This window comes from Lithobates pipiens, unplaced genomic scaffold, assembly GCF_037356315.1.
Source record: "Lithobates pipiens isolate NorthernLeopardFrog02 unplaced genomic scaffold, aLitPip1_a1.2 Scaffold_16, whole genome shotgun sequence".
Classification (NCBI taxonomy): Eukaryota; Metazoa; Chordata; class Amphibia; order Anura; family Ranidae; genus Lithobates; species Lithobates pipiens.
Genome location: NW_027507748.1, coordinates 596,420,114 through 596,440,911, shown reverse-complemented (window position 1 = coordinate 596,440,911; position 20,798 = coordinate 596,420,114). Strand labels below are relative to the sequence as shown.

At 41.9% G+C, this 20,798-nt stretch overlaps 1 protein-coding gene across 1 annotated transcript in view; it reads right to left on the bottom strand.

The window, feature by feature from the left end:
- ATM (ATM serine/threonine kinase) overlaps positions 1–20,798 on the bottom strand; it is a 299,675-nt gene that overhangs the window by 123,578 nt on the left and 155,299 nt on the right. The window contains exons 28-35 of the mRNA XM_077483959.1: positions 19,175–19,301; positions 16,998–17,197; positions 14,341–14,518; positions 13,860–14,024; positions 13,506–13,638; positions 12,759–12,854; positions 10,195–10,366; positions 6,146–6,287 (exon numbers count right to left, since the gene is read on the bottom strand). Coding sequence (XP_077340085.1) covers positions 6,146–6,287; positions 10,195–10,366; positions 12,759–12,854; positions 13,506–13,638; positions 13,860–14,024; positions 14,341–14,518; positions 16,998–17,197; positions 19,175–19,301 — 1,213 coding nt within the window. The remainder of the gene's footprint in view (positions 1–6,145; positions 6,288–10,194; positions 10,367–12,758; positions 12,855–13,505; positions 13,639–13,859; positions 14,025–14,340; positions 14,519–16,997; positions 17,198–19,174; positions 19,302–20,798) is intronic.

Genomic DNA, 20,798 nt, shown 5'->3' with positions numbered 1-20,798 from the left:
CCCCCCCCTCTCCATCCTTGCCCTGGCGGTCCTGGGCATGCTTTTACAGCGGGTTGGCGGGGAAGCGTGGTTGAGGCGCCATGCACGTGTGGCATGCATGGCACGCCAGTGCGCAGGAGCAAAGCGGCCGTTTTAAAAGCCCATCCTGGCAAAACTAAGACACCCACTTGGCGTCAGGTTTTGCAGTTTGTAGCTAATGTTTATATTGTAAGACTATAGCACAACAGTGATTGCACTTTACACTAGTACTTCTGCTTTGCTGCTTAGGACTATGTCTCCTCGCAAGAGGGCTTCAAGGGGAGGTAAAAGAGGCACCAGAAAATCACTGCCTACATCTAGGGGTTCTGGATATGCCTGCAGGTTACCAACCCCCCCTTCAAGACTGGAGGCAGCCTCACAGGATGAGTCTGTACCCCTTGCAGCCTCTCCCAATGTTTCAGTCCCTGTTTATGTCACAGAAGACACCTTAAAGGCTGCTTTGGATGGTTTAGAAGGATTAATACTTTTGTCACAGCTTCCTTAAAAAATAGCAGAAAAAGGGGTAGACCCCTCCCTCTGCTTTGGGTTTCCTATCGGATGAGCATTCTGATAATGAGGAAATATCCCTATCTGAGGATAGGGATCAGGTGCAGTTGGACAAAATCAGGGGAAGAGGAAGAGGAGAAGTTCTCTTCTACCTCCCAGGCCCTCAAAGCACAGGTGCAATGCTATACTGAATTGGTACGTACCACATACAGATTGCCCTCTGCTGAGGCTGCCATTTCCCGTTTCCTCCCTGGGGTCCCGAAAATCCCCACATGCCCCACACACCTTTCCAACGCATCCTTTACTGGATGAATTGTTACATGAGGACTGGGGTCAGCCAGATAAACTATGTTATCCTCCTAAAAGGTTTCCAATGCTTTAGTCCAGTGGAGGAAAGTTTCACCAAGAGATGGGGAGTCCCAGCCATAGATGCGGCTGTTTCTTGTGTGAAAGAGAGCCTGATCTGTCCTGCGGACAATGCTCAAGGGTTTAAGGATCCAACTGACCAGAAGCTGGAAACTTTATTTAAAGCCTCTTTCTCTGTGGCGGGTGCTGTGGTCCAGCCTACGGTCACACAAATCGGCATGTGCCAGTTCCTCAAGGAACAAATGAAGCAGGTGCTTAGCCTCCTTTCCACTGAGGAGGCCGAGGTTTATGCAGACCTTCCTAATGCCTTGTGTTTTATGGTTGATGCCATTATGGATTCTGCTCAGCAAGCATCGCGCCTCACTCTCCTGCTGGTACACATGCGCAGGTCCCTTTGGCATAAACATTGGGCAGCGGAGGCTTCATGCAAAAAGTATTTAACCGGATTCCCGTTTCGTGGAGAAAGTCTGTTTGGGGATGATCTGGACAAATATATCCAGAAGATTACTGGAGGAAAAACCAGGTTGTTACCGGTCAAAAGGAAGAGTAAACGTCCTTTGTATAGATGTTCTGTCCCCAACCCCTGGAGCCTCATCCTCCAAGCAGTGGTGAAAGCCTCCCCAATCAAATACTAGGGGAAAGGTCCAAGGTCAAGCCCAAGGGCAAAAGAAACCTTGGGGTCCAAGATCTGGTAAACAGAACTCCAAAGTCCCCCAATGAAGGGGCACCCCCGCTCGGCCGAGTGGGGGAAGGCTGCTACAATTTGCAGGCGCCTGGCGAGAAGAGATTCAGGACAGATGGGTAGTCTCCATGGTGTCTCTAGGCTACAAGCTAGAGTTCAGGGAGCTTCCGCCATTTCGTTTCCTAAGGTCAAGAGTCTCCAAGGATCCAGAAAAAAAAAATAACACAAAAATTAAGGCCCTTACTTCTGGCCTTAGAACGTCTATTATCTTAAGGGGTAATTGTAGAGGTGGCCCCAGAAGAGCAAAGCTTAGGGTTCTACTCAAACCTCTTTACAGTTCCAAAACCAAATGGAGATGTCAGACCTATTCTGGATCTAAAAGACCTGAATCGATTACTAGACAATCGTCCTTTACGCATGGAGTCTATCCGCTCAGTACTCTCCAACCTTCAGGGGGGAGAATTCCTGGTATCAATAGGCATCAAAGATGCATATTTCCCGCTCACCAAAGATTCCTAAGGTTTCTGGTGGATCGGAGCCACTTTCAATTTGTGGCCCTTCCTTTTGGTCTTGCTACCACTCCTCGAGTGTTCGCAAAGGTTCTAGCCCCGCTCCTGGCAAATCGAAGGGCTCAGGGCATAACTGACAGATTATCTGAATGATTTGCTACTCATAGAACAGTCCATAACACGCCTGAGCCACAATGTGCTCTGCACAGTAAGGTACTTAGAGTACCTAGGCTGGATCCTTAATCTATCCTTAAATCCTCCTTGCAGCCCCTAGAAAGGCTGGAGTATTTGGACATGGTCTTAGACACAGTCCAAAGCAGAGTATTCTTACCCAGATCAAAAGCCAGGGCCTTAAAAGATTTGGTCCGGGTAGTCTCAGCAAAGAGAGATCCCTCCATCCGACTATGTATGAGACTATTGGGGAAAATGGTTGCCTCTTTCGAGGCTGTCCCTTTTGCCCAGTTTCACTCGAGGTCCTTAACAAAGCAGCATCCTCTCTGCCTACAACAAGAGGGTTCAAGCCTTGGATCTTCCAATGTGCCTATCCCCAGGAGTGCGCCAGAGCCTCAATTGGTGGTTACTGACCAAGAATCTTCTAAAAGGAAAGGCCTTTGCTCCAGTTACTTGGAAACTTGCAAACCACAGATGTCAGCCTAATAGGCTGGGGAGCAGTTCCGGAAAAGAAGCTTCCACCCAGGGATGATGGTCCAGATCCGAAAGGCTCTTGCCCATCAATATTCTGGAAATTCGGGCAATTCATCTAGCCCTCAAGGTCTGGACTTTCAGACTACAGGGTCATCCTGTCCGAATACAGTCCGACAATGCCACGGCTGTGACTTATATAAATCACTAAGGAGGCACCAGGAGCCTGGATGCCCAAAAGGAGGTGAATCACATTTTTCTGGGCAGAAAGGCATATTCCTTGCCTGTCTGCGGTCTTTATTTCAGGGGTAGAAAATTTGCAGGTGGATTTTCTAAGCCGCCAGCAGCTGTGTCCAGGAGAATGGTCTCTACACCCCAACATATTTCAGACCATATGTCCAAATTGGGGTACCCCGGATGTAGACCTGTTTGCGCCCAGGTTCAACAAAAAACTGGACAGGTTTGTCTCAAGACCAAAGGATCTGCTAGCACAAGGGTCAGATGCCTTAACAATTCCATGGGATCGGTACTCTCCGATCTATGCCTTCCCTCCAATTCCGCTTCTTCCGCGGTTCCTTCGGAGGGTCAAAAGGTAAGCAAAGTCAGCCATTCTGGTGGCTCTGACTTGGCCCAGGCAACGTTGGTACGCAGAGATCGTAAAGATGGCAGTGGGAAGACCTTGGGTTCCTCTGCTGCGTCCAGATCTACTCAGAAGGTCCAATATTCCAGCCTGCCTTACGAGTCTGAACTTGACAGTTTGGCTGCTGAGACTCACATTCTGAAAAGCCATGGGCTCGCGGAATCAGTCCTTTTCAGTCTGGTTAATGCTAGAAAGCTGGCCTCCAGGCTCATCTACTACAGAATCTGGAAGGCATATGTTTCCTGGTGTGTACCCAGGGGGTGGCATCCTAGAAAGCATGCCATCAGCAAGATTCTTGCTTTTCTTCAATTAGGCATTAAAATGGGGCTGGCTTTTAGCATTATCAAGGTCCAGATCTCGGCCTTATCAGTATTCTTTCAAAGGCCACTTGCCTCACATTCCCTGTTACGGGCCTTTGTTCAGGGGGCACTGCACTTGAATCCACCAGTCAAAACTCCTGTGTGCCCATGGGATCTGAGTTTGGTTTTGTCCGTTTTGCAAGAACAACCCTTTGAACCATTGCACCATGCTTCTTTAGTTCTTTTGACAAACTGGTCTTTTTGGTAGCCATTTCCTCAGCTAGAAGGATATCAGAATTAGCGGCTCTTTCTTGTAGGGAGCCATATTTGATTATTCACAAAGACAGGGTGGTGTTCCCTCCTCACCCAACTTCCTTACCTAAGGTGGTTTCAAGATTACATCTGAATAAAGATGTGGTCCTACTGCCCTTTTTTTCAGATCCGCAGTCCACAGAAGAGTAGTTGTTACACTGTCTAGATGTTGTAAGAGCAGTCAGTATCTATATGCAGGCAACCGCTCAGATACGAAAGAACAATTGTCTGTTTATTCTGCCAGAAGGCCCCAGAAATGGAGAATACCTTAGGCAAGAAGTAAATCCTGTGTGTCAACACTATCTGATACCTATGCAAGGGAAGGCTGCCAGCTCAAACACTTGCCAGGCAGAGGTGATGGGTACAAGGGAACCTACCTTGTGGATGAAAGCAGAGAAACAGATGTCATTATTGGATTCAAAAGTTGGTTTATGAAGTAGAGAAAGAATCAGATTCAGATTAAATAGAGGCACTGCAGAGTGGAAGGGGTGCCACATGGGACATCCCCTGCACAAACGGTCTCTGAAACTGAATGGAAAGGGCAGAAATCTGACCATTGACATTCCTGAGAGCCAGGCAGTGGTCCATACTCAGTGGAAAAAGAGAGAATTTGTCCCACAGAAAAGTTCCTGAGGTGAAGGCTCCTAGAGTTACACTAAAGTTGTGAAAAAAAACACTACACACAAAATCCACTGAAATGAGCAGGCCTGTTATATACAATGCTAAAGAAAATCCTTGCACATAAACTGCAACTTTTACAGTATTTCTCAGCTTACAGGAAGCAGGAGACAGTAATCTGACATTACACGCCGCAACCCAAAGTGAAATGTAAAACCTAAGTGGAGGCAATGGATACACCTCTCTCCACACAACCTCACTTGGGAATATGCACATTTTAGGCTGACAATCACCTCCTATGTCCTGGGGGGCAGCTATCATCACGATTTCCTAGTGGAGAAAACTGCCAGAAGTGACTCATTCCGATTCAGAGGAAGAAGAGAGAAATCAAGATCCACACTATGTACTATTGACTGAGTAGACTTTATTTGAGGTTAGGCTATTTTTCATATGAAATGTTTAAAGCCACTTTAATTAAGTCTTTTAGGTCTGATGAGAGACCTTGCAGGAAATAGACTTCCTAGTCTTGAGTACTGAAGTAATCACGATTCAATGGTGCCGGGTCATTTAAAACCCAGGCGTCAACCGCCACGCTGTTAAAGCAGAATAGCAAATAGGTCTCTGGGACAGTAGGTCTAGATCGTGTAGCAGAGCCCACAGTGAGTCTGACAGATATCATACCAGGTTGGCATATCCGCCTGGGCATATATGGAGCAATAAGGACCATCAGGATTGTCTTTAATCGAGGTGTAATGACTAAACTGAGCCAGCAGAGGTTTCACTTGGGAATCAATGCAGCTGGATACAAACCTGTCTAGTTTGTTGACCAACATGGAGGTCAGGAGATCCACATGCAGTGCCCAAACCTGTGACACAGGTCCTGAATTACCACTAAGTATAAGGACAACTTTTCTGGGTCCTGGCAATGCCAGCTGGGGAGCGAGAACTGGTTAAACTAAAAACTTTTTATGTGAGTTTTATGCTCAACTATGCAAAAAAGGTTTTTTGCAAGGATGGCTTATTTTATAGAACCTTCCCCATATCAATGTAAAAAAAAGCACAGTAAAGAAACTCAGGAAATTCGCTGTGGATAAGTCCACTTGCTGTGGATAAGTCTCTATGATCTTGCCACATCTTACCACTGGGATTTTTGCCCATTCCTCCTTGCAAAACTGCTCTAGCTCCTTCAAGTTGGATGGTTTGCGCTTGTGAACAGCTCTCAAACTTTGTGTGTCTGAAATTACAACGGAAAAAGTCCGATGGAGCCCACACACGATCAGATTTTCCGACAACACGATCCGATCACACATTTTCCGTTGGAAAGTCCGACCCTGTGTACAGGGCATAATTGGTTTTCTATTTTTAATGGGGACCGAATCTGCCAGTGAGACCCAGTCTGATATCTAGCAGCTGCACAAAGTGTCATTTAGTAGCTTTCAAAAGGTTTATCAGTGTATTTATGCAGATTTAGGGCTGAAAGAGGTTTATGGCTATGACTCTGCTAAAATAGTCACAATAAAATTACAAAGTGTCCAAATCGACAAAAATTTACCTTTTTCTTTGGGGATCGAAATGGTTGCAGATAAACCAGCATAAGGTCTCCACTCTCTTTGTATCTATCCCAAAATTGATTACCAGTTTTTGTGGCCAGGATATTTTTTAAACATGTAGCAGCTGCTGCTCGCACATGGATGCTAAAGAGGAAAAACAAACACTTAAAGAATATGTAAACCCAACATTTCATATTCCTAATATGTGCCTGCTGTACCACATATTTGCATGAAAAAAACATCCTGGGCCCTTTGTATTGCCTTTGTGTGAAATCCCTGGTGTTCCTGTCAGTGCCTATGCGTTCCTATTAAAAACTGACCACTAAGCAAGAGAACACTTTAGGTCAGTTTTTTTTTAGCCACGCTGGGAACTCGACCTCTTCTCCAATGATCATTCTCGTCCTGACACGACCCCCCTGCACAGAAATTTACTGGGAAAGCTTGGTGTACTGCTGCTACTCCTTCCAGCTCTTATGAAGCTAACAGATGTGATCACTTTTAAAATAAGGGAAAACAATGTATTTTTATTGTATTTTTTTATATATCTATACACAGATGTTTTACCTTTCATTTCTATTTTAAACTGATTGGCTGTTTTACAGGGTGATCGTTTACAATCATTTTAACTAGATAGGGGATCGCAACAGTAGTCAATTTCAAAATGTGATGTTCTAGCCAAGCAAAGGGGTATTAAAGTGTTTGTTACTTTAACACTTTATATTCCTGATATGTGCCTGCTATACCATGTACTTGTATAAAAAGTATCCTGTTCTCTTTGTATTGCTTCCTTTGTGCGAAATCCCTGGTGTTCCTGTCAGTCTCTCTGCTTTCCTAATAAAAACCGACCACGTCAAACAGGATAACACAGCATGGTCAGTTCTCTAGCTATGCTACAAACTCTGCTCCAATGATTGACTTGTCCTAACACACCCTCTGCACAGTGATTCACTGGGGAGCTTAGTGTACTGTTGCTTCTCCTCCCTCAGCTTTTCTGCAGCCAAGAACAGAGAGAACAGGGGGAATATGATCAATTAAAAGAAAAAAAAGGGGGCGATGTATTTATAATTTTTTTTTATATCTATACATACTTGAGGTGATTGTAGCCGTATTAATGCAATTGTGTCAGAGAAAATTGAGTACTGTCCGTGATACTTTGATACTTTTTTTTTATTTGCACTAACATATTTTTCATGGACAAGCTTTCAGGGTGTGTCCCCTTCTTCAAGGTCAGGAGTACTTCAGGAGTACTGCTTGGACCTTGAAGAAGGGGACACACCCCAAAAGCTGGTCCATTAAAAATTATATGTTAGTGCAAATAAAAAAAAATATCATGAACGGTACTCAATTTTCTCTTGTATCTATACACAAATGTTTTGTCTTCCAATTCTATTTTAAATGGCATGGGTTGATTTACAAAGAAATTGTTTACAATCACTTTAAAGCATTTTATGATCAGGAATTATGGTCTTCCTTCTTTGCATGATAAATGGTGAAGAGCTCAATGTCTAGATACCACAGATGCATATTTAAAAATCCCTGCGCTTTACTCCAAGGACTTTTACAGCACATAAATGTTAAAAAATGTCTTCATCTGGTAGTGGTCACACGGTTTACTGCTGGCCCACTGCATGGTCAATCACAGCAAAAGAGACGCTCATTATTAGGACAAGAACATTAGGGTAAAAGTAAGAAAACTCAGCCCCGTCAACTGTTGGGTTCATGGTTTATAGCATGTGGCTTTCATTTTATCAGGTTAGTGAATACTACCCATAGTGGATTTAGCTGAAACCAACAATGAGATTTTCTAGAACATTGTGAAACTGATAGAAATAGGCTTTCTGGAGACCATGGCTAACATGAGGCCCTGCCATAGAGGTTACATAAAATGCCAGAAACCCAAACCTTGTACAAGACTCTTTTTATTGTACCCAAAACCAAAATCTGCCACAGATGCCAGCATGCCTATGAGACCAGCACTTTTGTTACTCCATCTATACCCAAATGCTGGGCTGCTGTGGTCTAGCAAATCTCCAACACTTCTACATAGTGTTAGAGTTTGTCTGCTACCTCCAGCCACTTTATATCCCTAATGGATCACTACTATGATGGGCAGCATCACAGGACAATAGCTATGGGATGCAGAAAAGTGTAGGTAACCTCCATCATTTCCAGCACTTTATACCTGCGAAAAACTTTTTTTCCAGTAAAAAAAGACTATTAAAGAAAAAAAAAAAGAAAGAATCACACAATATAATTTTCAGACATCTGAGTGAGACAAAATTGGTTCATTTTTCCTATTACCCTTCTACAGTTGTGCTCATCAGTTTACATACCCTGGCAGAATGTATGATTTCTTAGGCATTTTTCAGAGAATATGAATCATAACACAAAACTTTTCTTTCACTCAAGGTTAGTGTTTGGCTGAAGCCATTTATGATCAATCAACTGTATTTACTCTTTTTAAGCCATAATGACAACAGAAATTACTCAAATGACCCTGATAAAAAGTTTGCATACCCCCGTTCTTAATACCATGTATTGCCCCCTTTAACATCAATGACAGCTTGGAGTCTTTTGTGGCATTTGTGGATGAGGCTCTTTATCTTCTCAGATGGTAAAGCTGCCCATTAATCTTGGCAAAAAGCCTGCAGTTCCTGGAAATTCTTGGGTCGTCTTGCATGAACTGCACATTTGAGATCTCCCCAGAGTGTCTCAATGATATTGAGGCCAGGAGACTGAGATGGGCACTCCAGAACCTTCACTTTATTCTGCTGTAGCCAATGACAGGCCGACTTGGCCTTGTGTTTTGGATCATTGTCATGCTGGAATGTCCAGGTATGTCCCATGCACAACTTCCTGGCTGATGAATGCAAATTCCTCCAGTATTTTTTGATAACATACTGCATTTACCTTGCCATCAATTTTGACCGAATTTCCTGTGCCTTTGTAGCTCACACATCCCCAAAACATCAGCAATCCACCTCTGTGCTTCACAGTAGGAATGGTGTACCTTTCACCATAGGCCTTGATGACTCCTTTCCAAATGTAGCGTTTGAGGTTGTGGCCAAAAAGAACACTTTTGGTCTCATCACTCCAAATGACTTTGTGCCAGAAGGTTTGAGGCTTGTCTCTGTGCTGTTTGGCGTATTGTAAGCGGGATACTTTGTAGCATTTGTGTAGTAATGGCTTTCTTCTGGTAACTCAACCATGCAGCCCATCTTTCTTCAAGTGCCTCCTTATTGTGCATCTTGAAACACCCACACCACATGGTTTCAGAGAGTCCTGTATTTCACCTGAAGTTATTTGTGTTTTTTTTTTTGCATCCCGACAATTTTCCTGGCAGTTGTGGCTGAAATTTTAGTTGGTCTACCTGACCGTGGTTTGGTTTCAACAAAACCCCTAATTTTCCACTTCTTGATTAGAGTTTGAACACTGCTGATTGGCATTGTCAATTCCTTAGATATCTTTTTATATCCCTTTCCTGTTTTATACAGTTCAACTACTTGTTCCCGCAGAACCTTTGACAATTCTTTAGCTTTCCCCATGATTCTGAATCCATAACCGTCAGTGTAGCGCTGGATGAAAGATACAGGAGTCTGTCTACAGGAGTCCAGAAACTCATTGACCTTTTATACACACACACACACACTAATTGCAAGAAAACAGATAACAGATGAGGATGGTTACCTTTAATAGCCATTAAAACCCATTTGTGTCAACTTGTGTGTGTGTTATCAGGCCAAAATCACCATGGTATGTAAACTTTTGATCAGGGCCATTTGGGTAGTTTCTGTCTTCATTCTGATTTTAAAAAAAGTAAACACAGTTGATTGATAATAAATGGCTTGCAAGTGAAAGAAAAGTTTTTGTGTCATCATTCATATTCTCTGAAAAATGGCCAAGAAATCAAATCCTGCCAGGGTATGTAAACTTATGAACACAACTGTATAAGACTTCAAAGCTGACAGGGCTCTTGGTAGAAATCTCAGCTCAAAGAATACTTCTGACACAGCCTGTAAAAAGCAAGAAGCAAGGGAGAGAAGCTACGCACCAGTGATCTGTCAGGGCGTTGTTTATCAATTTCAGGATGACAAGCACACACTGCAACTCTTTGTCTTCAAACACATCAACAGTTCTGCCATTAAGCAGCTCTTTCTGGGGCTGCAGGGCTATGGTGCAAAAGTCAACAGGTCCCAACTCCCCAAGGCAGCTACCTGCAGCTTCTGCAAATTAAAACATGTAATAGGAAATAGTTTTATTGTCATGATGTGTAATAGAATTTTAATGAGCCTTACTGCAATACAGGGGAAATGCAACCCAATTTACCTATGTAGCCAAAAAACAAATCACTAAGCCAGAAATTATCACAGTATATGTTTTAAATATTCTGGCCCAAATTAAAGATATGGAATTTAGGATGCAGGGATACAGAGAATCCAGAATCTACAAAATTAAATGTTCATTTGCTCAACCAGAAAATCTTACAAAAGAACTGAACTATGGACCGTAAAAGGAAGGCAGATGGCAAAGGACTAGTCACTAGTGTTTCCTGCAGCTGATCCTTCCCATTATTGACTTACAATGCCTTTGTACAGATGCAGCCATCTAGGTAGAGCCATGGCTTTGCTTCCCCACATGTCAAACTTGCCTTCATGATAACTGGTGATGGATACAGTAAAATGCAGCAGGAATGGAGTAGGAACACAGCTGGAGAAAAGGATTTAAGGAGAAGAAAAAACCTTGCACTGCAGGGTCCATGGGTACAGAATTTTCTCCAGAAATATGCGTATCTAGTCTGACTAGCAGTCATCTAGCCAAATGATAATGCACTTACAAGAAAGCAATAAAAATCCTGCATTGGTAAAATGCCTGAGATAGTAAGTCGCAGCGGAAATAGTTATTATTCCAAAACTCACCCAAACTCCTCGACAAAACTCGTGAAATGTCACTTCTGGTTGCCTTACATGTCAACCGGAAGTAAAGTTCATGCATCACTGGAAGTGACGTTCCCGTGAGTTTAGATGAGGAGTTCGGGTGAGATTTGGAAGAATATCTATGTCTGCCGCGACTATCTCTGGCATCTTACATATTACCGATGCAAGATTTTTATTGCCTTCTCTTAAGTGCACTACCATTAGGGTAGATGTTTGAATAAATGCTTATGTTGAACATTATCACACTATTTGGAGTCTCATTTCCACCACATATTGCAGTCATTTTGAAACGCTATCCGATGGGATGCCGTTAAAACCCTGAGGGATTCACTGCTGTTTTTGCCGAAGCACAAGAGTGTGAGGAAGCTTGAGTCAGTGAGTGTACATCTGATTGGTGAAGCAGTGGCAGGTTTGCTCACATGGAGTGGTGTCAGACCAAACCAAGCAACCAAGTCTCTGAACACGATATTGTTCATATCATTGGCAATTTTACCAATGGACTATTCGTTCAATGCTCTTGCACCTTATCACTTTGTGGGTGTGTTTATATATGTGTGATTTACCTTTCATTTTATTTTGGTAGAATTTATATTTCATTTTTTTCTCCTTAAAGTGGCTGCTAGTTATTTATACTTTAATTTTATTCATTACATTTACTGTTGAGTCTCTCTGTGGCGCAGTGTTTGGATCTTTGTTAGTGGAGCATATTGAGATCTTACTGTTGTTTTACAGTAGTGCCTGCACACAGAAGTCTAATATTATTCTTTCAGAAGGAAATTTATGGACAAAGGTCAATTCTTCAGGGTACACTACTCAAGAACAATTAATATTTGTAGATGTCTACTACAAGATAATGAATCTTCACTTTTTGGAGTTCAGGTTCATGGACAGCTTTACCTTCAGTGAAGTTGTCCCTATATTACAGTCCGGAGTGCAAGCAGGGTTTATGCTAATCTCCAGCGATCCTCAATGCCAACATGGACAGAGCCAGCAATTCTTTAATTGTACATATGCACTGCACTCCAATCGAAGAGATATTAAAGGCTGAGTTTTTTATTTTTATTAAAAAAAAAAAAGGAGGTTACACTTATCTACTCTGCACAGCAATGTTGCACAGAGAGGTCCTCTATCTCCTTTTTGGTGGCCCCCCTCCAGCACTATCCACTCTTTTTTCTTCTGAGTGTCCCTCAGCAAACTGGGTGCTAAAGGGGCACCCTTGCGGGTGCACTCCCGAGCTGGGATGTGTGCATCCATAGATACAGGCAGCGCCGGTAAACAATTATCTCAATCCCAGGAGTTTGACTGTCTGCAGGAGCTTATGGCTGCTCCTACTGCTCTTAGAGTCTCTGTGAGACAAGGAAGAGGGCGTAGCACTGCTGCAAACAGGACAGTGCTAGATCGGTGACTCAATCAAGCTAAGTGTTTAGTGATCAGGGGAGTAGATGAGTTAGTGGGGTGATTTTTTTTCTGCCTTAATGAAGAGAATGCATTAAGGTAAAATATTTTACACTTTTAATCACTAAATCAAATAAAACTGGAAGAGCGCAAGAAAACAGAGCAAGAATGCTACTCCTCATTAGCCAACCAGGTTCCAGCGTGATCATTTTTTAAATAAATATAAACAAATTCTTACAAAAATATTTCTTTTTATAATTTAAGATTTTTATTACAAGCCACGTACCCAAAACATCTTTCCCATTGTCCAGGTGCACGGCATTCTTTGATAGCTGTAAAAGACTAAGAACCAGTTTTGCAATGACACTGTCCTGAGGATTTCCTGTGTAACAGAAGTGATGAATATGTAATATACTATATTATAATATATGTAATATAGAAGTGGAATAGGTACACAATACATCATCTGCAGTAATGGGGTACATTAAATGACACTACGGCTATTCCATCTACGGCAACCAATCTCCAGCAGAGTCCACTCACCTTCAACTAAGACATTGTTCTCTCGCTGGCTGATCCATGGAGATGCTAATCCCTTGCCAGCCAGCAAAGAAGCAATGGCCATCAGGTGAAGTAAAGTCTTTTTTCTTTCAACCCAGTAGGCTGAATGAAAAAAAAAACTTGAGAGCGCAAGAGGAGCCGCTGTACTATGTGATGTTAGTACAGATATCTCCCCTACCGAGCTATTGTGTTCTGGCAGGGGGACAACCCCCGCCAGAACACCCCGGTCAGCACTCTCAGCTATTGGCTCAAAGTGTTGATTAAATAGAAAAAAAATTACCAAACAGGTAGAAACCATAGTAAAAACGTATATTGCTTATAAAGGTCTCTAATCTAATAAATTAGAAAATATATGATAATTTAAAATTCACAACACATGTACTTATTAATTCCTTAGGCATTATTTTTAATCACCAAGTTAAAATGTTTGGGTTTGTGAGGAGAAAGCAAACACATAAAGCTGACACTGTACCTTGGAAATCATAGACAAGGCCTTTTATTTCATCTTTGTGCTGTTCCAGTTGTTTCCTTAAATCGTTTATTCCTTCCAGTCGGGTCAAAGGTAGTGATTCACATAAACTCACAGAGAGAAAATGGTTTATTACCTCAAGAGAACAAAAACAAAGTTAAGAGTTACTCAAGTTGACTCTAAAATACAGCTCAAGCTGAAGGTAAAACGTTTTAAATAGTGTATAGGAGGGGGGGGGGAGCATTGGGGCATTTAGCAACAAATCAGGTGGTTGATTTCACAATCAAATCAATATAAGACTGATACTTGTTTTTTATTACGTGTTTTCATAATCACTGTACAACAGGGAGCTAATACCTGTAGAAGTGAGAACGATCCCTGGCTGTACTTGATCTTCTGGTGGGCCTGACGCAGGTCCTTAAATAAAGGGTGATCAGGAAACGGGTCCAGGAGTTTAATAGTGTGGTAGAGATTTTCGTTATTTTGGTTTTCAATTACTAAAAAAGTTAGCAAATCGCACACCTGTAAAATAAATTAAAAATGTTATCGTGCTTCAGCATTGACATATCACAAAGGTAATCTACATTGTGTTTAAAGCCCAAGTGATCCCCCAGTGTTGATTACTGTAAAGCAGCCAGGCTGTATTTTAACCCTTGCTGCAGCACTTATCAACTAAAAAAAAAAAAAAAAAAAAAAAAAAAAAAAAGAACCTAAAAAGAGCCTGCCTGCATTAAAGTAATAAATACAGAGGGCACAACTGGGTTTTAAACTAAATGTATATATTTATGTTAATATACGATGTATTCATATCTCTAAGTTAAGGTCAAACATCATTTACCTGTTCTTGTATTTTGGCACAGCTGTTTGCCAAAGGGATGAGACTGCTCACAATGACGTGCAGGTGGCCATCTAGGGCATCCTTGCAGTTGGTGATGGCTGCCCGGCAAACTCGATGCAAAAGATCAAGACAAAGCATGAAACTGCGAGTAGATACATCATCCCTGGGACCACTGGATCTGGAAGACACCACATTTTTTAGAAAAATGATTTACATATTAAGGAGCCTAATAAGTTACCATTTACATTCGTACATCACCAAAAACAGTGATGGCAGCCTCCATATTTGTAGCTGGACACAATATCTTTAAATACCAAGCGGATGAAGAGAGAGCACATTGTATACAATGAATTTGTTTACAACAAATATTGTTTAATCCAGATAATAAGTTTACAGATTAATACACTTTGCAAATGAAAAGAAGCAGGAGAGAACTGATATGTGGAAAATAAAGGGAAGTATCACGTTCATGATCTATAAATCATTTTTGGCAAGTCAGTAAGCTGGTTTGTTTGTATGAAGTAGTCCTAATACAGTTTCTGCTCTAAGTAGACAATGCTGCTCCCTCCATAGATACAGTGCACCCTAGGGCAAACCATGGCTTCTACAGTGTAGGATTTGGGACCAAACAAGAACAGTATAACCATACAGGTTAAGGTGAGATGGCACTTAAAGTGGAAGTAAACCCTTGTATCGTTTTCGGCCAAGGAAGCTGCCATCTTGGCCTCCCTTTAATCTTTAACTGCCATGAAGCTGCACATGTGATCAGTTATGACACCAGCCATTGGATGGTTTGACAGTTTGGTTGAGAGCACAACCAATGTGACAGTTAAAATTTTCGGCATGCTGGTAATGTAACTGTTTTTTCAAACTGTTAGATCGATGGGTTTACTTACGCTTTAAGCCCCCTTTCACACCGGGGCGTTTTGCAGGCGCTATAGCATTAGAAATAGCGCCTGCAATCCGCCCTAAATAAGCTGCACCATTGTATATAGTGTGAAAGCCCCGAGGACTTTCACACTACAGCGGTGCGCTGGCAGGACGTCAGGGAAAAGTCCTGCCAGCAGCTTCTTTGGAGTGGAGAAGGAGCGGTGTGTTTACCGCTCCTCCACCGCTGCTCCCCATTGAAATCAATGGGGCAGCGCTGTAATACCGCCGGCAAAACGCCGCTATTGCGGCGTATTGCCGGCGGTTTTAACCCTTTCTCTGCCACTAGCGGGGGGTAATAGCGCGCCGCAAATCCGGCAGTAAAACGCAACTAAAAATAGCAGCATTTTATCGCCCACGCTATCGGCGGTGTGGTGTGAAAGGGGTCTAAGGGAATTAAAAAGCCCTCATGGTAGTCAGTGTGTAACACAATAAAGCCTTCTTAAAACAGAAGGTATTTACACATCTCATTCTATCACATACCCCAAAATTAAGAGGAATATTCTTAATTTCAGGACAGTGGGCCGAGCCATACAAATCATTGTTTTACACTCTGTTGGCCAGATGCAAATTCAGAACCGCTGGTGTATAGTGCAAACACAGCCTAATATTATAGAACCATAAATTCCAGACTGCATACAGCTGTTTTAGGCTAACTGGCCATCATGAGTTTTATGACGGATTTACTGCAGTATGCATTGATTACACTTTCATTGCTTTAGTCCCTTCAATATGCAGATTACACTTTCATTGCTTTAGTTCCTTTCAGTATGGACAAATTAGACTTTCATTGCTTTAGTCCCTTCTTACATAACTTGGATATAAATATAGTCTTGTTAGGTCCCAAATGCCTGAAACAGCTGTATGCAGTTTTGAATAAGAGGCTTTATAATATTAGACTATATTTGTAATACACCAGCAGCTATGGATGTATATTTGGCCAATTGGGTGTAATACATTGCATCAGCATGCACACATTGTCCTGAAATGACAGACATGTAAATACCTTTTCATTTAAGAAGGCCTTGCGGTCCCACAAACAGTTTTCTTGTATGTAGAGGTTTTACAACTATAAAACAGTGTTTTTAAAGTGAAGTTCGGGAATACAATAAAAATAAACAATCATACCGACCTACATGGCTGCAGCACCGATACCAGCTGCAACTGTCCCCTGCCAGCTACACTGAAAACTGAGCGATCAAAAACCAGATTGCTCAGTTCTCTGTATTCAGTCTGCAGAGTGCTAACTGGAGCGACGGGCTGTGCAAGAGGCAGGAGCAGCTGACTCAACCTCTCAGTGGCTTGCTGAGAGGCTGCGCCAGCTGCCAATCTAGGCATCTAGATGGATCCTAATTGTAAAGTCAGGATCTTTCCAGAGCCTGGACCGGCTGAGTGATGTCAGTCAAGAGCAGGTTTTTAAGAAGTAGGGCCAAAATAGCTTTGGTTATACTTCGCCTTTAATACTCATTCATTATCAAGTTTACATTTATCTTGAACTAATTCACATATAATATAAAAAAATAACACATTTCAGTTTAATCTAGATTATCCCTTTAACACAGGATAAGCGCACATTCACACTATGAACGCAGTGATTTGAATTGATGTAAACACAATATTTAGTAAACAGAATTATAGTCACAAAAAACAAAATCAGCATTTGTCCAACAGATATGGACCTTTTCCGCACAAAATATTTTACTTCCATGTTGCACAGATCACATACAGACCTGCTGTTGATATGGTGTATCAGGGTGTAAATGACATCTCTGAGGACAAATGCCCAAGCTCCACCCAAGCCATCCTTAATTTCTGCCAGAAGAAGGTTAACAAACAGATGATAAATGGTAAGGATCTGGTGTTTCTTGTAGACATTGCTGCTCTCTGCAGCTTGCTTGCATATAGACAACAAAATCTTTTGAAAGGAATCCTGTAAAAGCATACAAACAAAAAAATAGGCACTCAGAGTCTTCATTAAAAAAAAAAATATATAGACTGCAGTCCTATCAAGACCATTTCCAACCTCAAGTTTCTCCCCACAGCCTGACAAAAAGCCATACCCATGATGCTAAGCTGTCTATTATCAGCTGCTGATTCATTCTGCTAATAAAGAAAAACAAAGCAGCCACAGGGTTAGGTGGAATGCCTGAAATAACCAATAGAGGGGGTAACATTTTAGAAAAATGAAGAACTTTCTTGAAGTCCATTGAGGGAAACAGAATTTCAGCTACAACTGTTACACTGCAGTCTACCCTCACATATACCCAGTGAAGTGAATAGCTTCAGATGATACACAGAGATTAAACATATCGCCCTACATATGTTTTACATGTATATCTGCTGTCTTCCCCTTTCTATACTCTTTGGAAAGTGCAGATTGTGTTAAAAATCTTTCTTCATCTTTCAGCAGTACATAGGGGTAGGTGGCGAGTCTGCTCTTACACTGTGTGATAGCTGATTGGAGGAAAGGGACACACCTCCTCCACATGTGCAGAGGATCGAAGGAACATGCAGAGCTGTATGCTGAATAGATAAGCTCTCTGTTTATCTACCTCTAAGCCCCCTTGCCCAACACAAATTTGTAGCTGCTGTTATCTCATGTGTGGAGAACTTGTCAGAAGTGACTCGTGCCGATAACAGAAAAATCAAGCACCACAGAGAAACACATTTAGAGCTTTGAAGATAGATAAGTAAACACTACAGATATATGTGCTTAGTTCAAATTTCATGAATGGGGTTTACAACCACTTTAAAGTGTCAAAGTCAGGATATCCAAAAGCAGTCTAGCTGAGGGGTAGGCAACCCAGTAAAAAAAAAAAAAAAAAACAAACACCTCCCCAGGAGGACCAAAGACTGCTTGAGGCCCAGGAGCCACCTGAAGGACCAATGCCGCAATCTAAATGGATGAGGTGGGGCACCTTGCCAAAAAGACACATAAACTGAGTAGCTTATAGAGGAGGGTACTTAAAGGGGTTGAAAGCCCTTGTGTTTTTTCATCTTAATGCATCCTATTAAGGTGAAAAAACTTCTGACAATGAGCAGCCCCCCTGTTTTACTCGCCTGAGCCTGTTCATTCCCACAGTGGAGAAGTGCTCTACCTCTCTGCCTGTTGTCTCAGCTCTTGATTGGATAGATTGATAGCAGCGCAGCCATTGGCTTCTGCTGCTGACAATCAAATCCAGTGACATGGGCGCCGGGGGGCGGGGCAGAGTCCAGGATTCTGTGCCTATGGATGCAAAAGCCTCACTCAGTGACAAGCCCATATGGTAGCCCCCAGGGAGAGTGCTTTTCCGATGCGGGGTGGAGCTCATAAGCACCGCCGGGGATCCCCAGAAGAGGTAAATTGGGGCCACTCTGTGCAAAACTAACTGGACAGTGGAGGTATGACATGTTTATTTATCTATTTTTATTTTTTTAAACGAGGGTTTACAACCCCTTAAAATCCACAATTAAAAGCCACCAACGTCAAGAGAAAACTTCTTCTTCTGGCCAGTCACAGAAAACATGACAAGGTTCAGAAGGGGCAATCTGAGATGCAGGACAGAGTCTAATATTATGCATGCAGTCCAAAAAAATGTAATCTAGTAAACTGCCAATCAAAAATAACACAAGAAAAAACTATGACAGAAGCAAGCTTAAAGAGAATTTGCCACTAAGAAAATTGTAATTCAGTTCTGATAGAAACAGCCATGCCCTGGCCCTTTTATGTTGTATAATAATTCCACTTAGTGATTTAACTTTATTGTCCCAAAACTAGTATGTGGCAAAGGAGAAACATCTTGCAAGAGAGCCCAATCTCAGAGGTCATGTTTTGAACATGACAAATTTCCCTCAAAGCTTTGTATACATAAAAAGATTAATAAAACAAATCCAAATCTGTAAATTCAGGATTACATTTGCAGCTTACCGGAGTCTTTGAGAGAATTGCCACAAGACTTTTCAGATTGCTGTTATGGCAACTGCTGATATAATCCAAAGTGGCTTTAATGACATAGGAAGGGAAATAAGGGGGGTTCGGAGGTGGATCCAATTCCCTAAAAATGAAGAAGGTTTATGGGTATCACCGTCACGTGAAATTCATGGAAAAGGATTAAAAAGACAACAATCTTCATGACAGAAAATGAATCTTTGCAACGGAAATACAAACCGCAATAAAAATATTTGCATCTAAATGCGCTTTAAAACGTTTTTCTTTTTTTTTTTTATTCTTTCTTTTTTCAGTTATTACAGTCATTTTATAAATTGAAACAATATCCATCAGATATGAAAACAGGCATTAGCAAACAAACAAAAGTCGTGGTCTAAATAAAGGGTATTTGGGCTGGAATAAGGGAATAATGGCAAGAGACATGGCTGTTCGCTTCTAGCTTTGGAAATCCAAGGGTTGATGTGACCTACTGAAAAAGAGTGGGGAAGAGCTGGGGTGGAAGGATGAGGTGTGAAGGGGGGAGTCAGCATCATGGAGGTAGTTTTGGTGTGGGGGCAGGATGGGGCCATTATTGTCTCATATGACTATCGGTTATAAGGAGGAAGGGTTTAGCCTATTCAGGAATGAGGGGTTGGGGCCCATGGTTTTAAAATAAAGCCAAGGCACCTAGGTAAACCTGAACTTTTTCTTCTGTGTTTTTAATAGTGGATCTTCCATTTGTAGAATAATGTATTTTTTATTTTTTTGTAAAATAGTGTTTTTCGATTGGGGGATTGGTTTGTATTCATAGTAAGGGAAAGCAAGCTTGCGCAGCATTGAAGAGAAGAATCATCAGAGATGTTTTATATTTTTACAGGGGTGTATCTTTGGCGTTAAGGAGGTAAGCTGCTGGGTTATCTCCCAGGTCCACCACTGTTAACTGTTTGTGTCCTGAGCTTCATTCTAGAACGGTGTTTGTACAAAAGCACAATATGAAATTGTGTGCTTCACTAAACCTTCACCAGCTGGAGGGAATTTGATGGACATATTTGCTGAGGAGATCCTAGAGGGCTGAAATCTGGTATAAGGCCTCTGCCTGTATAAGAGTGGTGTGTTTAGTAAGCTACTAGAAAATAATTCAATGCTTGTGGTAAATTTTGAGTACCTGTGTTAAAGCCTGTAAAGCACCCCGATTCCAATTTTAAGATGTTACTTATTGGGGGTGCTTACCTTAAAAAAAAGTTGTTAACAGGCTTCAGTAGTATTTCAAGCCTACTGCAGCCTGTGAGAGCTTGTTTAAAAAGGGACATTTGGCACTTCCATTATGATGTAGGGTTTAAACAGTCCAGACAGATCTGGAACTGACTGTGTTTTACAGGCTTCAAAAAAAGTAAATGGCCTAAATATGACAGGAGGCCAGGGAGTGACTGCAGAATTTTAGATGATGGCCACCTGTCTAGAGCTGAACCACAATAGTAAGGTGGCCCTAGTTCTCAAATGATTTTTCTAGAATTACTGGTATCATTATGGGTTTTTCTTTCACCACTTCAATACTGGGCATTTTCACCCCCTTCCTGCCCAGGCCAATTTTCAGTTTTCAGCGCTGTCGCATTTTGAATGACAA